Raw genomic sequence first — 24,111 nt, forward strand, 5'->3', positions numbered from 1 at the left:
CTATCTTATTGAGTTATGAGAGTTCTTTATATGTAATGGCTATGTCTCTTACCAGGTAGATGATTTGCTAATATTTTCCCCCATCCTGCAGAGGTCTTTCCCCTTTCTTGAGACTCTACAGCACAAAGTTTCCATTTCCATGTAGTCCAGTTCACCTATTTCTTTCTTTTGTCATTTTTGCTTTTGGTGTCATATCTAAGAAACCATGGCCTAACCCAAGGCCGTGAAGATTTACTCCTATGCTTTCTTATTAGAGTCTTATAGTTTTAGCTCTTACATATAGGTCCATGATTCATTTTATTTTTGTGTATGGTGAGAGGCAGGGATGGAACTTTATTTTTTTGCATGTTGATATCTAGTTGTCCCAGCACCATATGCTGAAAAAGACCATTTGCCCATTGGGCTGTCTTGGCGTCACTGTCAAAGATCAACTGACTGTAAATATGAAGGTTTATTTCTAGACTCTCAGTCCTGTTCCATTGATCTACATGTCCATCCATAAGCCAGAATGACACTTTCTTGATTACTGTAGTTTGGTAGTAAGTTTTGATATCAGGATGTGTGAATCCTCCAACTTTGTTCTGTTTCAAGATTCTTTTGGCTATTCTGTGTCTCTTAAATTTTCATAGGAATTTAAAGATAAACTTGTCAGTTTCGGCTACAGTTCTGACAGGGATTGCACCGACTCTTTAGGTCAATTTGGGGAGGACCGCCATCTTTATACTATGAAGTCTTCCAATCCACGACATGGGGTGTCTTTCCGTTTACTTAGATCCTCTTTAATATCTTTCCACAATGTTTTCTAGTTTTCAGAGTAAATACTGTACTTCTTTTTGCTAAATTTAGATCATTTTATTCATTTTGACACTACTGTAAATGGAACTGTTTTCATAATTTCATTTTTGAATTGTACACTGCAAGTGTATAGACACATAACTGGTGTTTCTACCTTGACCTTCTATCCCACAACCTTGGGTGAACTCATTTGTTGGCTTTCATAATTTTTTAGTAGATTTCTTTGGATCTTCTACATACAGATCATGTCACCTGCAAAGGGAGGTAGTTTACTTCTTCATTTCCATTCTCAATGTCTTTTGCTTCACTTTCTTGCCTAACTGCCCAGGCTAGAACCAGTACAATGTGGAACAGAAGTGCAGTGCGCACACATCCGTGTCTTGCTGCTAATCATAAGGGGAAAGCATTCAGTCTTTCCCATTAAGCATGACGTTAATTGTGGGTGTTTCATGGACGCTCTTTATTAGAGAGGAAGTTCTTCAATTTCCAGTTTGTTGAGTGTTTTTATCGTGAAAACGTGTTGGATTTTGTCAAAAAGCTTTTTCTGTGTCAATCATTCTGAGATGATTGCGTTGTTTTGTCTTTCAATCTGTTAGTATAGTGTATTACACTGACTGATTTTTTCCTATGTTGAACCAACCTTGAATTCCTGACATAAATCCCATTTGTTCTTTTACTATGCTACTACATTCAGTTTCTTAGTATTTCGTTGAGGACTGTTACATCTATCTTCATAAGGAGTACTAGTCTCTGGCTTTCTTTCCTTGTGATTCTTTGTCTCCCATTTTGGTATCAGGATAATGCCTCATTGAATGAACTGAAAATCGTTTCCCCTCTTCTGTTTTTGGAAGAGTTTGTGAAGGAGCGGTGTTAATTCTCTGTTAAATGTGGGTAGAATTCACCAGTGAAGTCATATGATCCTCGGCTTTTCTTTGTTGGAATTTTTTAAATTACTAATTTAATCTCCTATATACATTGTTCTTGTATATATCCATGTAGATATTGACAAATAAATGTACATATTATACTGTATTATATTACATTATATTGAGAGAGAGAAACTTATTTTAAGGAACAGGCTCACACAATAATGGGGAATGGCAAGTCTGAAACTTGTAGGACAGGCCAGCAGGCTGGAAGCTCAGGCAGGATTTCTATGTCTTAACAAGAATTTCTTCTACTTCAGGAAATCTCAGTCTTTGCTCTTAAGGCCTTCAACTGATTAGATAAGGTCCACCCATATTAGGCAGGGTAATCTGCTTTATTCAAAGACTACTAATTTAAATGTTAATCACATCCAGAATATACCTTCACAGCAGTATCTACACTGGTGTTTGACCAAATACGTAGGCATCACAGCCTAGTCGAATTTATACAAAATTAACCATCACAGTCAGTTTTGGTAATTTGTGCCCTTCTAGGAACATCTCCTTTTCGTCCACATTCTCGAATTTGGAGAGTTGCTCACAGTATTTCCTTAGTGCTGTTTATCTCTAAAAGCACTCATAACTTTAGTCATTTGAGTCTTCTCCCCTCTTCTCCTAGGTCAGTCTAGCTGAAGGCTTGCCAACATTTTGTTGGTATTTTTGAGGAACCAACACTGGCTTTATTGATTTTTCTCCACTGTTTTGTATCCTCTACCTCATTTACTTTGTTCTAGTCTTTATTTCCTTCCTTCTGCTTGTTTTGGCTTTTATTTGCTCTTCTTTTTCTAGTTTCTGAAATTGAAAACTCCAGTTAATGACTTGAGATGTCCCTTTTTAATATAAGTATCTCTTGGAGCACTGCTGTAGCTGCATGCCATAAGTTTGGGTATGTTGTGTTTTCATTTTCATTCATCTCAAAGTAATTTTCCTTGTGATATCTTCTCTGACACATTGCTTCTTTTTTTTAAAATCTTTTTTTTTTAATTTATTTTTGGCTGTGTTGGGTCTTTGTTGCTGTGTGTGGGCTTTCTCTAGTTGCGGCGAGCAGGAGCTACTCTTCGTTGTGGTGCGCGGGTTTCTCATTGCGGCGGCTTCTCTCGTTGTGGAGCACAGGCTCTAGGTGCGCGGGCTTCAGTAGTTGTGGCACGTGGGCTCAGTGGTTGTGGCTCGTGGGCTCTAGAGTGCAGGCTCAGTAGTTGTGGCGCACTGGCTTAGTTGCTCTGCAGCATGTGGGATCTTCCCAGACCAGGGTTCGAACCCGTGTCCCCTGCACTGGCAGGCGGATTCTTAACCACTGAGCCACCAGGGAAGCCCCCACATTGCTTCTTTATGGTTGTGTTCTAAAATCTCCACATATTTGTCAAATTCTTCAAATCTCCTTCTGTTACTGATATCTAATTTAATGTCTGTGTGGTCAGAGAACAGTTTGTATGACTTCCACCGTTTTAACTGTACTGGCGCTCGTTCTATGGTCTAGCGTATTGTCTGTCCTGGAGAATGTTTCGTGTGCACTTGAGAAGAATGTGAGCCTGCTGTGATGGGGTGCACTGCTCTGTACATGTCTGTTAGGTCTAGGGGTTTTCAGGTGCTTAGTTTTCTTTCTTGTTGATCTTCTGTCTAGTTTTCCTACCCAGTATTGAAAGGAGTGTGTCACTGTGTTTTAAAAAGACGTTTTTTAAGTGCTTAATGACTTTGGGAAATGTTTAGTAGATATTAAACAAAAAGCAATACTAGAATGTGCATGCATAATGTAACTGCTGCAGTGTAAAAAGTATGTTGACAAAAGACCAGAAGGAAATTAACAAAATGTGCCAATGGCGGCTTCTGGGACAAGCAGCTATACCGTTAATGAGTTTTCCAATTTTTCAATCAGTCCATTATTTTGACCATCATCAAGATGTTTTTAAGTAGAAAATCTGACTACACACACGTCACGGGCTACACAAGCATACAGCCCGCTCCTGTCATTTCAGGGGCTGCCAAACAGCAGCCCCACCCCCTGGTTCTGACCCACTGGCGTTGCCAGGGCCCTCTGCTCTCCACTTCCCCCACATGGAACAGAACTGCCACAGGAAGCCTCCTGTATGCAGATGCGCTCGTTTCTGTCTTTAAAATGTTTCTGAGACGAGCTGTGGACCCCAAAAGTACATCAGGTGGGAGGAACACCAAAGGAAGCCAGGTAAGGATGCATTTAAAAGCAGCCTTGGTTCATGTAACACATGGAGAAAACAAAGTGCAAGGAGGGAAAACTTAAATGCAAACAAGGAAAATTAAAACAACTGTAACTTATCAATGAGAAATGAGCAACAGCTCTTCTCTCCCTGTCACTCGAAGCCCAATTCATACTGACAGTGGAAAAGGCAAAAGAATGGCGGCGCCACTGGCATTCAGCTGACAGCAAACTCCCGGCACCACTTCTGCTCTGTGTCCCGACTGGTTGGCATCACTTCTCCTCTGCGCCCCTTGCCAACCGCACACCAAATCCAATTCCAGCGTCCCAATCTCCAGGAACCACGTGCTAAAATGTCTTCTCTGGGCAAAATTAACCTGTTTAAAAACAACCTGTGCTTTTGAGATTCTGATTTACAAACAGGAACATAAAAATAAATACTGTGGGGCTTCCCTGGTGGCGCAGTGGTTGAGGGTCTGCCTGCCGATGCAGGGGACTCGGGTTCGTGCCCCAGTCCGGGAGGATCCCACATGCCACGGAGTGGCTGGGCCCGTGAGCCATGGCCGCTGAGCCTGCGCGTCCGGAGCCTGTGCTCCGCAACGGGAGAGGCCACGTTAGTGAGAGGCCTGTGTACCGCAAAACAAATAATAATAAATAAGTAAATAAATACCCGTGATGTTCATAAGTAAATACACTGTTTATGCCAGTCACTTTCTGTATTAGCTTTCAAGAGTAATTTATTTTACGAGAAAATGACATATAAAAATCAAATCAATCAGAGCTTACACATGCTGATAATGAAAATCAATTGTAAAATACTCCTCATCTTCCAAAATTCGTCACCGGCATTCGTCCCATGCGCCCAACCCTCATTCAGTCCGTCCAAAGAGCTGGTCCAAAGTGTCAGAGTAGTTTCTAAGTCTAAGTAGCACAGAGGATGGGGAGGGGGTGCTTCTCCGTTTTTCGCTGTGCTGAAATTACTTGGTTCAAGTAAAATATGTCTCTACTTAAACTGTGGGACGCAAGGTGACCGAATAATGGCTCTTAATCTTAAATCACATTTAACATTGCTCAAAGGAACATGGCAGTCCCTGTTTGAAAAATACAGGCTTTACTTAAAACTTGCACCACGCCTGGGGGGAAGAAAACTAAAAAAATCCAACAACAGGAGAAGGTTTCATGAACTATGCTACATTATCTCAACAGAATATTATGTGCAGGAGGTGGAAACGATCTTTACAAAGACTTCTTAATAATATAGGGATGAGCTTATGTTACAAGGTTAAATGGGGAAAAGGCATGAAACGATTTTATACATAATGTGCTCTGAACTACATAAATACGACACACGGCGAAAAGACTCAGGAGCTCTGCCCAAACGGCTGTCCTCCCCGGGCGCTGCCGCGGGCCCGCGCCCCGTCTCCAGGCTGGCCTGATGGGGACACACAGGCACAGACACCAGCAAGGGATGACCAGCGAGCAGCCGTCGGGGGCCCCAATGCAAAGGGCGGTGGGAAACGCGGCCGGCTCAAGGCTAGAGGGGCCCTCCTTCCTTCCAGCACAAACCAAGACGTCAGGACCCCCGGGCTCAGCGGAGCTTAGAGAGAAAGAAACCGGACCCAACCCTGCGCTTCCCAGCCGGGAGCCGCACCTCGCCACACGGAGCCCTCCTCCGCCTCCGAGCCTCGGAGTACGGCACCCTCCCAGAGTGACGCTCAGCTCCTGGGCTCCCCGCGCTGGCCTCAGCACCGCTTGCGTGGCCATCTTCTCCCGCCTCCGCCTCTGGACAGCCCGCACACCGTGACCCCACCTCCGGGGTCCCAAGAGCTCTCCTGACCTCCGTCCCCAGCCGTGCCTTGGGGGGGGACAGGCACCTCCAGGGCCCACCCAAGACCATGGGCTCCATCCCGAGGTCAGTTGGGGATTTGTTCCACACTTACTTGGAGAGGCTGTGGCTGGCGGTGGTGCACGTGCATGTGTCTGTGTGTGCCCGAGTGTGCACGCACGTGTGCGTGCACCAAACTTGCATTTTGAAGACACTGTGTCCCAGGAGGAGACCTGGGCTGCTGGCAGCCCCAGGAGGCCAGTCGGGCCGCTGCACGTGTGTGTGTGTGTGTGTGTGTGTGTGTGTGTGTGTGTGTGCGCGCACGTGTATGTGTGTGGGAGTGTGTGTGGTGAGGGTTACGGAAGGCAAAGGGAGTCTCTTTGAGTCTCTAACTGAAGGCACCACTTGAACACAGATTCTCTTTCCTCCAGCTTTTCTCTCTTCTGGACAATTAACATCACGGTCGTGTCCCTTCGTCCTAGCTTGCTGACCATTCAGACAAACGCACAATGGATCGCCTGGGCCTTACAACGTAAGTTGCTGCTAGACTCATTAAGGCAAACTTATTTACCACATTAATTAAACGGTCTTTTTAACATGGAATATCAGTTCTCTAATCACATCTCAGTTGAACTTCTTCTTTCAATTAACAGCTCTGAAGTCTACTGACAGAGGTCCTGCTGTTCTAGGATTGTTAAGAACATTTTCATTATCTGTCAGATGAGAGAGGGAGAAGCAGAGAGGCAGGAGCGCTCTCAGGAGCGACCTGTCCCTGCTGAAGAGATGAGGGGGGGAGCAGCCCGTGCCCGCTGGCTGCTTAGCAATGAAGAGACTCCCATGAAATCGTCAGTGCTGGGAGAGGGGTGGCCACAAAGTGGACCAAAGTGGGTACATTCTCATCCTCAGAGGATCACATCTGCCCCGGAGCCAACCTCACCCTCCAGATTACAACAACGATGGAATCGAAGCTGACCAGAAGCTGAAATGGCGAAAACACAAGCGAAAAAACCAACAAACACCAAGGCAGGAAGGTTCGCATGAAGACAAAGTAGTATCAGTTTTAAAAAAAACTGCTACAGCTGAAGAGTAAACCCCTCCCGTGGCATTTAGATTTTATCCATAGATGAATTAAAAAGTAGATCCTGCACGTGTGTTGTCAGAATTGTTTTTAACCTTGAAATATAAACCAGGCGAAGGTAGGTTACAGTCGGCTGCTGCAACATAAATGCAAGAAAAAATACGCAGTACTCACAGAGAGACAGCACGACCCGACCTAAATGTCCATTAAACCAGTCATTTTGCGTGTAATTAATATTTCCATAAAATCAAATGCTACTAGTGTATCAGAAGCAGAAAGGTGACGAACTGCTGCGCAAATGCAATGGAAGAAGATTCGGTTTTTAGCTTGTAAGCAAAACATTCAACTAATATTCTGCCACCTTAACCTTACCCATTTCAATCGAAACCGTTAAAGCCAGCGCTCTGATAGCCATTAACACAAAACTACACTCCCCATATATACCGCACTTCTCCTCATGTCTTAGTAAAAGGAAGATATTAATAATAATAACTGCATCTTAATGTCTTCAGTAGTCGGGCATGTGGATTTAAAGACTTTTTGAAAGCTGGCATCAATGAGAAAACTACTATCCTCTAATATCAGTTGTCATTAATAACAGTAAAACTAATAGCAATTTTCAATGCTGGCAGAACTATGCACAGCAACATCGTAAGGCCACTGAAGGCCATGTTTAACGTTTGTGAGAAGAAAACATCATGATATGGTCTTACCTATGTATTCGCAGATGAAGACTACAAAGAAAGGGGTGACGAGGTCATTTATCCCCTGAACGTATCCACTGGCAGGGTGACGTATGGCCCATATAAACAATATCCTTTCGAAAATCTGAAAGAAAATTGAACAGCTGGTGAAGCAAAACGTGAACGCATCAGAAACTTTTAAATGTACACATTCTTAAAATATACACTATCAATACTTTTCGATCTCTAATACGAAAATACCAATGGGTTTCATTCTTTTGTAAAATTCCAGTTATCTTAATTTTTTATAGACTCACAAGCAATATGGAGTACGTCACCAACCCCTGGGCTCAGTCCCACCCCACGAGCTGGCTCCCACAAAAGATGCTCTCTGCTCCTCCAAGCCCCTTGGGTAACCAGCCAGCCTATCAGTGAAGGAGACAGGGATGGAGGGACAGAGGGATGGATGGGCAGGGGGTGGACGCATGCATGAACGGGCACACGGATGGATGGAAGGGTGCGTGGGAGGGAGGGAGGGAGGGAATGGATGGATGGATGCTCTAAATTTCCCACATATGATTTTTTTTTATTGAGGTTATCATTGACATATAACAGTATGTTAGTGTCAGGTGTACAACATATGGTTCAATATTTGTAAATACTCTATTGGGAAATGACCACCATAATAAGTCTAGTTAACATCCATCACCGTACACACGTTACACATTTTTTTTCTTGTGATGAGGACTTTTAAGATTTAGTTTCTTAGCAACTTTCGAAGACGGGATACAATATCATTAACTGTACTCTCCGAGCTGTACGCTACAGGCCTAAGACTTTTTGTTTCATTCTGACCCCATTCACCCATGTCACACACACACCCCAACGCTCACCTCTGGCAACCACCAATCTGTTCTCTGCATCTCTGAGCTTGGTTGGTTTTTTTAATGGATTTTCTTTCAGATTATTTCCCACGATATTGAATAGCTCATTATGAGATACTGAATACAGCTGCCTGTGCTATACAGCAAATCCTTGTTGCTTGTCTGCTTTACGTATAGTAGTCTGTACCTCTTAATCCCATACTCCTAATTTATCCCTCCCCCTCCCTTCCCCTTTGGTAACCGTAGGATTGTTTTCTATGTCTGTGAGTCTGTTTTGTTTATGGATTCACGTGTATTACTTCTTGGACTCCACACGTCAGCGACATGACAGACGTCCTCTTAAGCCCCCGGAGAGCGATCAGCATCCAGAGGCCAGCGTCTTCCGTCACCCCTGCCCCCACCAGCCATCCGACAACCCGGGGGCCGCCTCTCTCCCGACCGCTACGACACTCACTCACGCCACCCTCTCCTCCACCTTCCTTCAGGAGAGGGATCTCGCCAGGCGCAACACAGTGCCCTCAGCCACGTGCACGCACACACACGCACGCACACATGGCTTAAAGAGCGTCGCCGGCTCCACCCCCCGCCCCCTCCCCACCCAACACACACACACACACACACACACACACGGCGCCTCCGTGTCCGGCCCCTGCCGAACGGTCCTCTCCTCCTCTCCGCCCAGCTCCCAGATTCCAGCTGCGCTGAGCACGCCAGGCTGACACCTCCTGCCGGGCTCGCTGCCTAGAGAGCCTGTCCCTCCCCTGTTTACCTGGCTTCCAGCTAAGCCCCAGCCCCTCGATGGAGACTGTGCTGACCCCCTGTGCCCCCCAGCCTGCTGGGAGAGCCACGCGCTGCCTGCTTGGGAGCCTCCCCGGGTCCCCCACCCGGCAGAGCGTCCCTACTGAGCCGAACCGCCCCCCTTTGTGATGCACCCACCGCCAGCTCCCCGACCCCGGGCTCCTGCCACGGGGCCAGGCCTCGCCGCCCTCCTGGGCCTCCCACCAGCGCAGCCTGGACCAGCGAGTGTGCCAACAGACGATGACTCACATCATTTCCAAACGGGCCAAGCTTGCAAAGCCAAGCATGTTTGTACCCAAGGAGGTCAACCCCTCCAAATACTGCCTACATTCCTACACATCACCGGGCCTGTGGTCTAGACACCCCCAAGTCACCACCAGCTCCGGCATTTACAGCGAGGGGAGGTCAACCAGGCACGAGCGGCCCTAGATCCCAGGCCACCGCCCAAACCCCAGCCTAGCTCTCGTCCACTGGGGTTCTTCCAACTGAGCCGCAACGGAACCACCCGCTCATCAGGTGGCAGCTCAGCCCAGCACCTGTAACAGGGGACCCGGTAAATGTCTGCTGAGTGAGCAACACGTGCGTGCTCTCTATCCATACACACCTGTCATTTTAAGTCAACAGCTTTCCAGCCAGAACCGAATATTTAAGTAAGATCAGAAGACCAAAATCGTTCAGCGACGTTCGCCATTTGCTGCCTCCCACAGACAGCACTACGCGGTGAGTCCTCACGCTGCAGCAGCGGGCTCACCCCCCTCGGGGATGCGGGGAGCAGCACCCCACAGCCAGGGTGGCGGGCAGCCGAGAGGACACGAGCAGGCGGGGTCCTTGCGGGGGGACCCCTCTTGGGCCCCAGCACTTCTCAGTCACGGGTCAGACATGCAGCAGCCACGGCCCCGCCCGGCCGCGTGTACACGAGGAAAGCCCAGGGACGGGCGGCAGGGCTGCGCGTGCAGGGGGCGGCCTGGGTGCGGACAGGCTGGGAGGGTAAGGCACCCTCGGCCCAGGCCCCGCTGGCAGGAGGACCCCAGGACTGCTCGTCAGGAAGCTCCGTAGGGGCCTGGAGCCCTGCAGGCCAGGAGCAGGGGAGGGTGGACGGGGGCTACACGCATCAGGCAGGAGCAGTGACAGGCAGGGGAGGCCCGGACGGCTGGCCACACGAGGGCAGGAGGGGCAGCGAAGGTCAGCTGAGCATCTCCTCGCTCACTGGGGCCCTGGCAGACCTCCATCCAACGCTGCACAGTCTGCCAAAGATGACCGGCAGGCAGGGGGTCCACCTGCACACCTCCTGGGACGCCCGCCCCTGGAGTTTGAGCGGGGCCCTGTGACCTGCTTCTAACCAACCAATACAGCCAAGGGGATAGGATTACATCCAAAGATCATAACCCAGCCTGCCAGGAGACACTCTCCCCTGCTGGCTTCCGCGAAGCCAGCTTCTGAGCTATAGGCTGCACGTGCAAAGGGCCACGTGCCGAGGAACTGAGTGGGGCTGAGAGCCAGCAAGAACCCGAGACCCCCAGCTCTGCAGCCTACAAGCCCCCAGATTCTGCCAGCAGCCAGGGGCGTTTAGAAGCAGATCCTTCCCTAGGGGAGCCTCAGATGAGGCTGTGGCCCAGAGAGCACCTTGCGGAGATCCTGAGCTAAGACCTGCCCAGACTCCTGAGCCGCAGAAACTTTGAGACAACAAATGTGAATAAATGTGTGTTATTTTAAGGCACTAGGTTTGTGGCAATGCTGTTATGAAGCAAGACATAACTAATACAGAGGAGACAACTGAGGCACAGAGGAGTTAAGCAACTTCCCCAAAGTCACACAGCCTATGAGCAGCAGAGCCAGAATTCCACCTTGCTGGTCTGACTAAATGGGGGCCTTGTACAGCCTAGAAAGGGCCACCACTGCTATGCTTTAGGACAAAACAGTTGTTTTCATACATGAATCGAAAAAGAAGAGAAGACCAAGAAATGAGAATTTTATAGTAAGAAAGACACAGAAAAGACTATGAGCTCCTGTTGAGGAAAGTCTGCATCAGATCTATCTGCACCTGCCTGAGGTCCAGCAGGGAGCCGTCCATGCAGCAGGGGTTTGGTGTGTGTGTGTGTGTGTGTGTGTGTGTGTGTGTGTGTGAGAGAGAGAGAGAGAGAGAGAGAGAGAGCGCACATGTGGATTGAAGGACACGCCAGAGCTCGGAGCACAGAGACCTCCCCTCCTTTGCAATCTCATCCTCCTGGCAAGCGGTAATTTAAGCCGTGGGAGTCCGTTAACAAGCCTCACACTTTCAGAGGGCTTGTGACACACACACACACACACACACACACACACACACACACACACACACTTCTAAACCTGCTCACAAGCATGAATGCCATTTTGCCCTCGGCGGCCCTGGCACCAAGAGAAGCCATTTGGCACAGATGACGTGGCCGGCTTTACCCTGGGAGGAATGGCCGGGGCGCTCGAGTCTTGTCCAGTGCAAACAATTCAGCGCCTGTGCAGGCGACTGGAATGGACTGTTCCTGGTGCCGGGAAAGGCCTGAGACAGCTGCAGGGGGGCTAGGCTGGCCGGGGCTCCTACTCAGGCCCAAAGCAAAGCCTCCACTGGTCCACCTTCTCCTGTGGGGAGTCCAGAGCAGGCTGTCCTGAGATGAACTAGTTCCCCCGAACACTCCACAAGGAACCCAAAGAGAGAACCCCAGAACCATCAGTCCCCGGAGCCAGGCTGCAGGGCATGGGCGGGGGGCCGGGGGGGGCACGCTGAGCATCCGCCTCAGGGAACAGGCAGAGGTCAGGCACGTCCACGGCGCCGTCCACAAGGAGAGAAAGCAGCCATCTAGGCCTCCAGCAGCTGGCACCAGCCTCGATGTTAAGGCAATTGGAAAGGGTGCATCGTATCATTTTGAGGAAGAATGCAGAGTTCAGAGCTCCTATCAGCTAGGGCAAGCTGTCGGCTCAAATCCCTTCGACTGGACTCTACTTGATCTCTCTGGATAACCTGGAAGTTATATTTTTACAACTTTAACCCCAGTAATGTGTAAATAAAGGGCCGGGTGGCTCAAGCATAAAACGAAAGCGGCTTCTAAGGCGGCAGGCAGGCTGCGGCAGCGAGAAGAGCACGTCCCTGGAGGTCTGCAAACCAGGTGCAAATCCCGGCTCTGCCACCACAGAGACGTGGCTTTGGGGCCATGAGGCCCTGAGGTCAGGCCTAGATCGCACGGGTAGCACCGTGCCCCCCAGGCACCTCCATCCCTCACCTAGGCCCCCGCGGCAGGCCCAGCGGCCCCCGGTCTCCTGGCTGGTCACCCTGCTGACTCCTGTACTCACCATCCCGTGGAGCGGCGCAGGGGCTGCTGAGATGCGAACACATCAGGTCACACGTCCAGCCCCAGGGCTTCCCTGACTCTGAGGGAAAAAGCAGACCCCTAGCCGTGACTCCACCACCCCTCTTGGCCTCCACCGGGTCCCCTCACACTGCGCCCACTTCTGTCCCTACCTCGGGGCCTTTGCACTTACTTGTTCCTTCCTCCTGGAATGCCCTTCTCCTAAACTTCCCATGGCCACCATGATTTTCAGTATAAGATCTTAGCTCAAACCCTTCTCGTGGAAGACAGCATCCTTTACGCCCCATCGAGGCGGCAGATCCTCTTCCCCGCCCGTTTCCACAGAAGCCCCGCCCGTTTCCACAGAAGCCCCGCCCGTTTCCACGGAAACCCCGCCCCCCCAGGCAGGGTCTTCTTCCATCTCGCTCACTTCTGTGCCCTCGGTCCTAGCGAGTAGCTGAATGGAGCTCCACTGGCTGAATGGACGTGTATATGAGTAAGGTCCCCCACCCTCCATTTTCAGCCCTCGCTCCCCTCTGTTCTGTAAGCTCTCTGCCATCGGGGGGCACCTGGACCTTCCCGCCTGGGGTCTCTCTGGACAGATGACACCCGGGGTGTCTCCTGGATTTGGGACTGGCTTTTCCCATTCTGTTTCTCCATCAAGCAGTGCTCCAGACCTGGCTCCTCAGATGCCAACCAGTCAGGACCTCAAGGTCCCCCACTTGTGTAAGATGGGAAATGGCCTGAGAGGGGAGACTTAGCTCCATGGAGGGGAAGGAGGTGGGGGTATTTGGTGCAGCGAGACTTCAGAGAGGAGGTGACGGCAAACAGGGCTATGAGGCTGACGAGGAGTTGTTCAGAGGGAAGGAGGCAACATGAGGAGCCTCCTAGAGAGCAGACAGACAGACAGACAGCCACGGCAAGAGGCAGCAGGATGGCACAGGGCTCAGGCGCCACGCGTGGCTGAGGATCGGGGTCAGCGGCCTTCGCAAGACGGCCTGGTTCCACGTACAGAGAACTTTCTGTTTATCCACACACAGGTCTCCCTGCTTCCAGGACACAAGTCAAGGACCGAGAGTGAACAGAATCTACCGCAGGAGGCCGGGCAAAGCACTTGTGACTGTCCGCCAGCACCGGGTCCGCGCGCCCTCCTCGGGGACCGTGCCACCTGCGAGCCGTCTCCGTGCCCACCTGCCCCAATGCCACACAGGCACCCGGCCGCTGCCGAGACCTGGGGCCCTCACAGCTTCGACGCCAATAAATAACACCCCCGGTGGCTCTGACGCTTGCGTGCCCTTCACCTGCCATCTGCTCTGGGCAAGCGTTCCTACTTCCTCACGTAATCAGAGCCAGGAGGCTGCACCTAGAGCCTCTCGCCTTCTTGCATGTTATTTCCCTATAACAGTAGCTATTAATTTAGAAAGTAAGAACAACTCCCGTGCTTTATGCGTCTCTGGGCGGGAGAGGGGGAAGAAAAGGTAAACCACTTGCTTAAATCTCCTTCAGCCTCTCTCTTCCAAGAGCTTATGTTTGTCAGTTTCAAGGAGCAGCTTCCTCTCCCCCCAAATCACCCATCTCCATCCCTTCTACCCCTTTCACAAAGCAAGTATGTACATCCAAATTTAATACGCCCCATGCAAAACATGAACAGTTCTCTAGATAGGATCAATGATTTAAGTATGGAATTTCAAATATTTTAGGAATCATGGGTCCGCTGTCATCCTCCTCTTAGGAAGTGATTAATAAGAAAAATTCAACCTGAGGTTTTCACAGATCACAAGGACCGATGGTAATGGACCTGCCGTGCTGAGGACACCAGGAGGCCGAGGCAGGCTCCACCCCAGACGAGCCAACCACCCGTCCCAGGCCCCGCACCTGCCCTCGCGGGCGAGTCCCCTGGCCCAGGCGTCCCCTCCAGCCCTGCTCTGGGACCAGCCACCCCAGCCCCAAACAGGAAGCAGCATCTGGCTGAGGGGCAGGCAGAAGCTGACGGACAGATGAGCCCCATCTAGACTCCCAAGGAAACTCCACTGACTGTAATAATGAAGAAGGGATCTCCATACAGACAGGATGCCTGGTGACACTGGGAAAACATGAACCCGAAAGGATGGGGGGGAACCCCGAGTCCTGACCTGCCCATAGCTGAGGGGGGCTGAAGGGAGGGCGCTGGCTGGGGCAGGGGCTGCAGGATCCGCAAGGCAGCGAGGCTCCCTCGTGCCCGTGGCCGTGCCCCGGGCCCCCTCAGCTCCAGCCTCCGGGACCCACGTGCCAAGACCACGTGTTCTGACGTCTGCCCCTTGCGTGCCCACCCTGAGCTGTCCGGCTGGCTCAGCCTCCAAGCTCCGTCCGCTCCCATCCCTGCTCCCGGACTCTCTCCCCGGGTGCCAGTGAGACGGGAGCGGGACACTGGACTCGGTGGCCCCGGGAGACAGGGCCGCTGCAGGACGCCCGGCACAGACCTAAACCCATCGGCGGCACAGTTAACGTACTCATTAAAGGCTGTGGGCAGAGGCAGTCACGACAGACCAGGCTGTGACGCCGATTAGGAGGCCGCCGCCTGCCATCGGAAACCACAGCCGAGTTGCAAGGGTGCAGCGTTTCTTTTTCTTTGTTGTTTCCTTTTCTCTGACTGATTTATTCTGTACCTTTTGTCTTAAATCACTTCATAGGAGCATGCTTTGCTTTTGCTTTGAAATCACAAAAAGTAGCACTGATTCCAGCCGAAGTCACTTAGCGTCACTGAAAAACTCCCCCACCCATTAATCCGACATCATCCGCCCCGGGGTCCCCATTGCTTCCCTCTGGAAGCCCCTCGGCTCGTTTCCCAGCAAGGCCGCCACGCAGCCCGGGAAGGCGCTCCGACCGTGCGAGCACTTGGGCAGCAGCGTGAAGGGAGGGCTCCCCTGAGGTCACTGTGCCCTGCCCTCGCCGCCGTCATAACGAGCTCTCCCCAGATCAGACACGGAGACCCTGACGGAGGAACAGCAATCCCGGCCCCAGCGCAGAGCGGCCCGTGCTGAGGGACTTCTACACCTGCATCAAACAATGGCACGGTTATTTTGCAAAGAATGAACGCATGGAGCCATTTCTAAGCTTTTGCTCTCAGACTGGTTAAAAAACAAAACAAAACAAAACAAAACATAAGCCACTGATTGTGCACCGCTTTCCCCAAACTGTAACATGCTTTATGGGGTACGAGTTACACACAGGGTCCCCCGGCGTGTCTGCAGAGGCCAGCGGGGAGCACACTCTCTCCTCCTGCCCCGCCCCCTTCCCCGGGTCCCATCCGATTCTCCAGGGCCTCTGATACCGAGTCTCAGCTACAACGACAGAGAGGAACCTCACAAAGGACACCCACTCGTCCTTCCCCACCCAGGCCACCTCACCAAGCGGGCACAGCCCCAGGACGGCCGACGTGGGGACAGCCGGCTCCAGCCCCCTGCCGGGACCCCTGTCTCCAAGGGCCCCGACATGCCCAGATCCTCAGAGCAACTTCAGGCCCGGCTCAGAGGACAGACCAGAGCCGCTCTGAGTGCCCCAAGACAAAGTGGGAAGAGGTGATGGGTCATTGACATCAGGGGTCAAAAGCCAGCAGCCCCGGGCCAGGACTCCAGACGGAGGGGGACCCTGGGATGGCACAGGCTGGGCGGGCCACGCGGCAGGAGCCCAGTCTGCACCCTCCCTGCAGCCCCCCTGCAAGGACGAGCCCCCTCTAGCCAGGGCCGCAGGGCTTCATCGCGCAGTCAGCCCAGCACCCCGGGCCCAGGGGAAAGGCGGCGGCAGAGGCAGCCAGGCCACAGGTGCACCAGGGAGGGGTGCCGGCCAGCCGGGGATGCGGGCCTCCTGGCCGCAAGTGGCCGCAAGGCGCCCGAAGGCCCAGGTCAGGAAGGAGAGGCTTCCCAGACCGTGAGCCGGCTGGCCTCAGCAGCTCGGTGTCCCCTCCAAACTCGTGTCCGCACAGACGGCCCTGCCTCCAGGTCATCCTCCCCAAGGCCACGCACAGCGGGAGCAGGGTTGGCACCACACAAACGGATCCTGTGCCCCAGGGCCTCCACCGCATGCTGCCAAGGACGGAGCCCACCACAGTCACCACGTGCCCAGCAGTTGGCCACTGGCGCTTCTTCAGGGGCCACGGTCCCCACGGCTCGGTATGTCCAAAATCCAGGTATTTTATTAACAGCTGTCACAGGAGAGGTGAAAACAATGCATTCCCTTGCACAAGACTATTATTAGCAGACGCAGGGGAGTTCAAGAAATAGCTAACACGGAGAGGGGGTCAGACCTGTCACAGCACGTTAACTCCCACTTAAATGAATGTGCTGTGGGTTTAAGTAGCGGTATTATCTGCCGATAAAGAAAGGATGACCTCCATGTGTGGATGTGTTTAATGAAAACACAGAACGATCCAAGACGGCTCTAGCGACGGATACGCACTGGTTATTATTCGCTCTTAAAGTTCTGTTGACATTCCTGACCTTCTTGTCTTTATTAGAGAGGAAGAATTCATCAAAAGTCATTCAAACTTTAAACTCTTCCTGAAGTATCTTTTCTACAACAGAGCAATTTATACTCAACGACAATAATTAAAATACTTACTACTATTACCATCAGGGCTAAAAAAAAAAATGAAAATGTGACAGGCATCCCCAGTTTGCTTGCCCAACTTCAGAAACCTGTGCGTCATGCCAGGTTTTTCCTAAAAAACTCCAGCGTTCTCCCACAGAGGGCTCTGGGGAGGGGCTCAGGAGGCCCCCTCCTGGCAGCTCCTTCTGTCCTCACTGTGTAAACCTTATCGCAGGCCCTCCACGTGCCTCCAAGGCAGGACCAGGATGCCAGTAACTCAGGGCACTCGGGGAGCTGAGATGTTTTGCATTCTAAGAAATGAAATATATTGAAATCGAAATTGAAAATGTCGCTGTGCTCGTGATTACTTAGGAAAAAAATCTGATTCCAGAAATGTGAAAACATCATAATTCTACCATATGCATCGGCAACACGACTTCACAGCGTATAGAGCACCGTGGAGTTAATTTCTACGAGAGGAGCTGCAAAATATACGGCTCTGTTGAGAAGATCTGCGGGATTTATATCTCCCGAGATCCAGGAGCCGTGTGGGCTCAGAAAGAAGAGATACTTACAACACAAGTGCTTGCAACAGGATTGAGGGAACCTTCCCCCGTACGAATTATGACATCTGATGAATGAAACAAGAATAACAGTCTATAACAAATCTAAAATGTAGATTAACAGGCACCCAGATACCACATAAAGTATACACTGAATATAGGTTTACAACACAATGAGTAACGCAGCACTCCCGGAAGCAAGCGGCAACGCCACAGTTGGCTTGGGATTACTCCACCTTCACCTCCTTCAAATGTGGGGATTTACGTTCCACATCTCGTGCTCAAGCCAGTTGTCTGGATAGGTTAGCAAAGCACAGACGTCTCATCACACTCAAAACTGAAGTACAGAAAAGAAACAACACCTTCGAACAAAACATCACAGTGTCACACACGTCACCAGACCGAATATTCGGCACAGCTGATGGGACAACATATCAAAGCACAACTGAGGAATCAGACACTGGTCAGAGGGCATTTTTCCATTTAAAGAGAGGCCAAGCTTCCCCTCCTGGCGGTTCAGCACATGAGACGTTAAGACACTTACTCCCACGAGGCAGTAAAAAAAAAAATCCATCCTGACCAATTTGGATTTATCTCGGGAATGTACAGTCGCCTCGATACTGGGAAGCCCACTGATAAAATCTACCATATCAACAGAATAAAGGAGCAAAGACCTATTCTCCTCTCGATGACACGTGGGAAAGGACATGATAAATCTCAACAGCAGTTTAGGATTTTAAAACTATGAGAAAAACAAGGCACCATCCTTAACATAAGGTATCTACAAAATCTACAGTAAATGTCCTGAGTCGAAAAAGAAATGTTAAAAGACTTCTTTAGAATCGGAATGACCCCGGGATGCCTGCTTTCACTACTAATATTCAATACTGTAGTGGAAGTCTTGGCCGGCAGGAAAAAAAAAAGCCAAGCATGTATATACAGAACAGAAAGAAAAGAACGAAACTATCGTTATTCGTAAGTAATATGATTAACTTCTTTCAAAACTCAAATACAGGGGGGGACCTTGAAGATGGCGGAAGAGTAAGACGCGGAGATCGCCTTCCTCCCCACGGATACACCAGAAATACATCCACACGTGGAACAACTCCTACAGAACTCCTACTGAAGGCTGGCAGAAGACCTCAGACCTCCCAAAAGGCAAGAAACTCCCCACGTAACTGGGTAGGGCAAAAGAAAAAACAGAGACAAAAGAATAAGGACGGCACCTGCACCAGTGGGAGGGAGCTGTGAAGGAGGAAAAGTTTCCACACACTAGGAAGCCCCTCCGCGGGCGGAGACTGCGGGAGGCGGAGGGGGGAGTTTCGGGACCGCGGAGTGGTGCACAGCGACGGGTGTGGAGGGCAAAGCGGGGAGATTCCTGCACAGACGATCGGTGCTGACCGGCACTCACCAACCCGAGAGGCTTGTCTGCTCACCCGCCGGGGCGGGCGGGGCTGCGAGCTGAGGCTTGGGTTTCGGTTTTGGACGGAGCGCAGGGAGAGGACTGGAGTTGGCGGCTTGAACATAGCCTGAAGGGGTTGGTGCGCCACGACTAGCCGGGAGGGAGTTCGGGGAAAAGCCTGCACCGGCCGAAGAGGCAAGAGACTTTTTCTTCCCTCTTTGTTTCCTGGTGCGCGAGGAGAGGGGTTTAAGAGCGCTGCTTAAAGGATCTCCAGAGATGGGCGCGAGCCGCGGCTAAAAGCGCGAACCCCAGAGACGGGCGCGAGCCGCGGCTGAGGGCGCGAGCCCCCGAGACGGGCGCGAGCCGCCAAGACGGGCGCGAGCCGCGGCGGGAAGCGCGAGCCCCAGAGACGGGCGCGAGCCGCGGCTGAAAGCGCAAACCCCAGAGACGGGCGCGAGCCGCGGCTGAGGGCGCGAGCCCCCGAGACGGGCGCGAGCCGCGGCTGAAAGCACAAACCCCAGAGACGGGCGCGAGCCGCGGCTAAAACCGCGGACCCCAGAGACGGGCGGGAGACGCTAAGGCTGCTGCTGCCGCCACCAAGGGGCCTGTGTGCGAGCACAGGTCACTCTCCACACCCCTCTTCCGCGGAGCCTGTGCAGCCCGCCACTGCCAGGTTCCCGGGATCCAGGGACAACTTCCCCGGGACAGCGCACGGCGGGCCTCAGGCTGGTGCAACGTCACGCCGGCCTCTGCCGCAACGTCACGCTGCCTCTGCCGCCGCAGGCCGGCCCCGCACGCAGTGCCCCTCCTTCCCCCATCCCCCAACCCCCGGCCTGAGTGAGCCGGAGGCCCCGAATCGGCGGCTCCTTTAACCCCGTCCTGTCTGAGCGAAAAAACAGACGCCCTCCAGCGACCTACACGCAGAGGCAGGGCCAAATCCAAAGCTGAGCTCCTGTGAGCTGTGAAAACAAAGAAGAGAAAGGGAGATCTCTCCCAGCAGCCACAGAAGCAGCGGATTAAAGCTCCACAATCAACTTGATATACCCTGCATCTGTGGAATACCTGAATAGACAAGGAATGATCCCAAATTGAAGAGGTGGACTTTAGGAGCGAAATCTATGATTTTTTTCCCTTTTCCTCTTTTTGTGAAGGTGTACGTGTATGCTCCTGTGTGAGATCCTGTCTGTATACTCTAGCTTCCACCATTTGTCCTAGGGCTCTATCCGTCCATGACTTTTTTTTTAAAATTCTTTTTCTTAATAATTAAGTTTAATTGTAATAACTTTATTATACTTTACCTTCGTTCTTTCTTTCCTTCCTTCCCTCCCTCCTTTAGACAACGAATCACCCCAAATTGAGGAGGTGGTCTCAGGGAGCAGGATTTATGATTTTTCCCCCTTTACCTCTTTTTGTGAAGGTGTATGTGTATGCTTCTGTGTAAGATTTTCTCTGTATAGCTTTGCTTCCAACATTTGTCCTAAGGTTCTATCCGTCCCTTTTTTTTTTTTCTAAATATTTTTTAATTCAATAACTATATTATACTTTATTTTATTTTTACTGTATCATCTTTCTTTCTGTCTTTTTTTCCTTCTTTCCCTCCTTCCTTCCTTCCTTCCTTCCTCCCTCCCTCCCTCCCTCCCTCCTTTCTTTCCTTCTTTGCTTCTTTCTTCCTTCCTTCCTTTCCTCCTTTCCTTCTTTCTTTCCTCATACTTCTACTAATTCTCTCTACTTTTTCTCCCTTTTATTCTGAGCCGTGTGGATGAAAGGCTCTTGGTGCTCCAGCCAGGAGTCAGGGCTCTGCCTCTGAGGTAGGAGAGCCAACTTCAGGTCACTGGTCAACAAGAGACCTCCCAGCTCCACATAATATTAAACAGCGGAAATCTCCCAGAGACCTCCATCTTAACACCAGCACCCAGCTTCACTCAACGACCAGCAAGCCACAGTGCTGGACAACCTATGCCAAACAACTAGCAAAACAGGAACACAACCCCACCCATTAGCAGAGAGGCTGCCTAAAATCATAATAAGGCCACAGACACCCCAAAACACACCACCAGACGTGAACCTGCCCACTAGAGAGACAAGATCCAGCCTCATCCAGCACAACACAGGCACTAGTCCCCTCCACCAGGAAGCCTACACAACCCACTGAAACAACCTTAGCCACTGGAGACAGACATCAAAAACAACGGGAACTACGAACCTGCAGCCTGCAAAAAGGAGACCCCAAACACAGTAAGATAAGCAAAATGAGAAGACAGAAAAACACACAGCAGATGAAGGAGCAAGATAAAAACCCACCAGACCTAACAAATGAAGAGGAAATAGGCAATCTACCTGAAAAAGAATTCAGAATAATGATAGTAAGGATGATCCGAAATCTTGGAAGTAGAATGGACAAAATGCAAGAAACAGTTAACAAGGACCTACAAGAACTAAAGATGAAACAAGCAACGATGAACAATGCAATAAATGAAATTAAAATCACTCTAGATAGGATCAATAGCAGAATAACTGAGGCAGAAGAACGGATAAGTGACCTGGAAGATAAAGTAGTGGAAATAACTACTGCAGAGCAGAATAAAGAAAAAAGAATGAAAAGAACTGAGGACAGTCTCAGAGACCTCTGGGACAACATGAAACGCACCAACATTCGAATTATAGGGGTTCCAGAAGAAGAAGAAAGAAAGAAAGGGACTGAGAAAATATTTGAAGAGATCATAGTTGAAAACTTCCCTAATATGGGAAAGGAAATAGTTAATCAAGTCCAGGAAGCACAGAGGGTCCCATACAGGATAAATACAAGGAGAAACACGCCAAGACACATATTAATCAAACTGTCAAAAATTAAACACAAAGAAAGCATATTAAAAGCAGCAAGGGAAAAACAACAAATAACACACAAGGGAATCCCCATAAGGTTAACAGCTGATCTCTCAGCAGAAACCCTACAAGCCAGAAGGGAGTGGCAGGACATACTGAAAGTGATGAAGGAGAATAGCCTGAAACCAAGACTACTCTACCCAGCAAGGATCTCATTCACATTTGATGGAGAAATTAAAACCTTTACAGACAAGCAAAAGCTGAGAGAGTTCAGCACCACCAAACCAGCTTTACAACAAATGCTAAAGGAACTTCTCTAGACACGAAACACAAGAGAAGGAAATGACCTATAGTAGCGAACCCAAAACAATATATAAAATGGAAATAGGAACATACATATCAATAATTACCTTAAATGTAAATGGACTAAATGCTCCCACCAAAAGACACAGATTGGCTGAATGGATACAAAAACAAGACCCTTATATATGCTGTCTACAAGAGACCCACTTCAGAACTAGAGACACATACAGACTGAAAGTAAGGGGATGGAAAAAGATATTCCATGCAAATGGAAACCAAAAGAAAGCTGGAGTAGCAATTCTCATATCAGACAAAATAGACTTTAAAATAAGGACTATTAAAAGGGACAAAGAAGGACACTACATAATGATCAAGGGATCGATCCAAGAAGAAGATATAACAATTGTAAATATTTATGCACCCAACATAGGAGCACCTCAATACATAAGGCAAATACTAACAACCATAAAAGGGGAGATCAACAGTAACACATTCATAGTAGGGGACTTTAACACCCCACTTTCACCCATGGACAGATCATCCAAAATGAAAATAAATAAGGAAACACAAGCTTTAAATGATACATTAAACAAGATGGACTTAATTGATGTTTATAGGACACTCCATCCAAAAACAACAGAATACACATTTTTCTCAAGTGCTCATGGAACATTCTCCAGGATAGATCATATCTTGGGTCACAAATCAAGCCTTGGTAAATTTAAGAAAACTGAAATTGTATCAAGTATCTTTTCCGACCACAACGCCATGAGACTAGATATCAATTACAGGAAAAGATCTGTAAAAAATACAAACACATGGAGGCTAAACAATACACTACTTAATAATGAAGTGATCACTGAAGAAATCAAAGAGGAAATAAAAAAATACCTAGAAACAAATGACAATGGAGACACAACGACCCAAAACCTATGGGATGCAGCAAAAGCAGTTCTAAGGGGGAAGTTTATAGCAATACAAGCCCACCTTAAGAAGCAGGAAACATCTCGAATAAACAACCTAACCTTGCACCTCAAGCAATTAGAGAAAGAAGAACAAAAAAACCCCAAAGCTAGCAGAAGGAAAGAAATCATAAAAATCAGATCAGAAATAAATGAAAAAGAAATGAAGGAAACAATAGCAAAGATCAATAAAACTAAAAGCTGGTTCTTTGAGAAGATAAACAAAATAGATAAACCACTAGCCAGACTCATCAAGAAAAAAAGGGAGAAGACTCAAATCAATAGAATTAGAAATGAAAAAGGAGAAGTAACAACTGACACTGCAGAAATAAAAAAAATCATGAGAGATTACTACAAGCAACTCTATGCCAATAAAATGGACAATCTGGAAGAAATGGACAAATTCTTAGAAATGCACAACCTGCCAAGACTGAATCAGGAAGAAATAGAAAATATGAACAGACCAATCACAAGCACTGAAATTGAAACTGTGATTAAAAACCTTCCAACAAACAAAAGCCCAGGACCAGATGGCTTCACAGGTGAATTCTATCAAACGTTTAGAGAAGAGCTAACACCTATCCTTCTCAAACTCTTCCAAAATATAGCAGAGGGAGGAACACTCCCAAATTCCTTCTACGAAGCCACCATCACCTTGATACCAAAACCAGACAAGGATGTCACAAAGAAAGAAAACTACAGGCCAATATCACTGATGAACATAGATGCAAAAATCCTCAACAAAATACTAGCAAACAGAATCCAACAGCACATTAAAAGGATCATACACCATGATCAAGTGGGGTTTATTCCAGGAATGCAAGGATTCTTCAATATACGCAAATCTATCAATGTGATAAACTATATTAACAAATTGAAGGAGAAAAACCATATGATCATCTCAATAGATGCAGAGAAAGCTTTCGACAAAATTCAACACCCATTTATGATAAAAACCCTCCAGAAAGTAGGCATAGAGGGAACTTTCCTAAACATAATAAAAGCCATATATGACAAGCCCA

General features: G+C 49.4%; 1 protein-coding gene across 3 annotated transcripts in view; it reads right to left on the minus strand.

Moving 5' to 3' along the window:
• Positions 1-24,111, minus strand: part of TBC1D22A (TBC1 domain family member 22A) — a 326,523-nt gene that overhangs the window by 175,298 nt on the left and 127,114 nt on the right. For all 3 annotated transcript variants that reach the window (XM_032646231.1, XM_032646232.1, XM_032646233.1), the window contains exon 8: positions 7,508-7,622. In XM_032646231.1, the coding sequence (XP_032502122.1) occupies positions 7,508-7,622 (115 nt within the window). The remainder of the gene's footprint in view (positions 1-7,507; positions 7,623-24,111) is intronic.

This window comes from Phocoena sinus, chromosome 10 (assembly GCF_008692025.1).
Source record: "Phocoena sinus isolate mPhoSin1 chromosome 10, mPhoSin1.pri, whole genome shotgun sequence".
Taxonomy (NCBI): Eukaryota; Metazoa; Chordata; class Mammalia; order Artiodactyla; family Phocoenidae; genus Phocoena; species Phocoena sinus.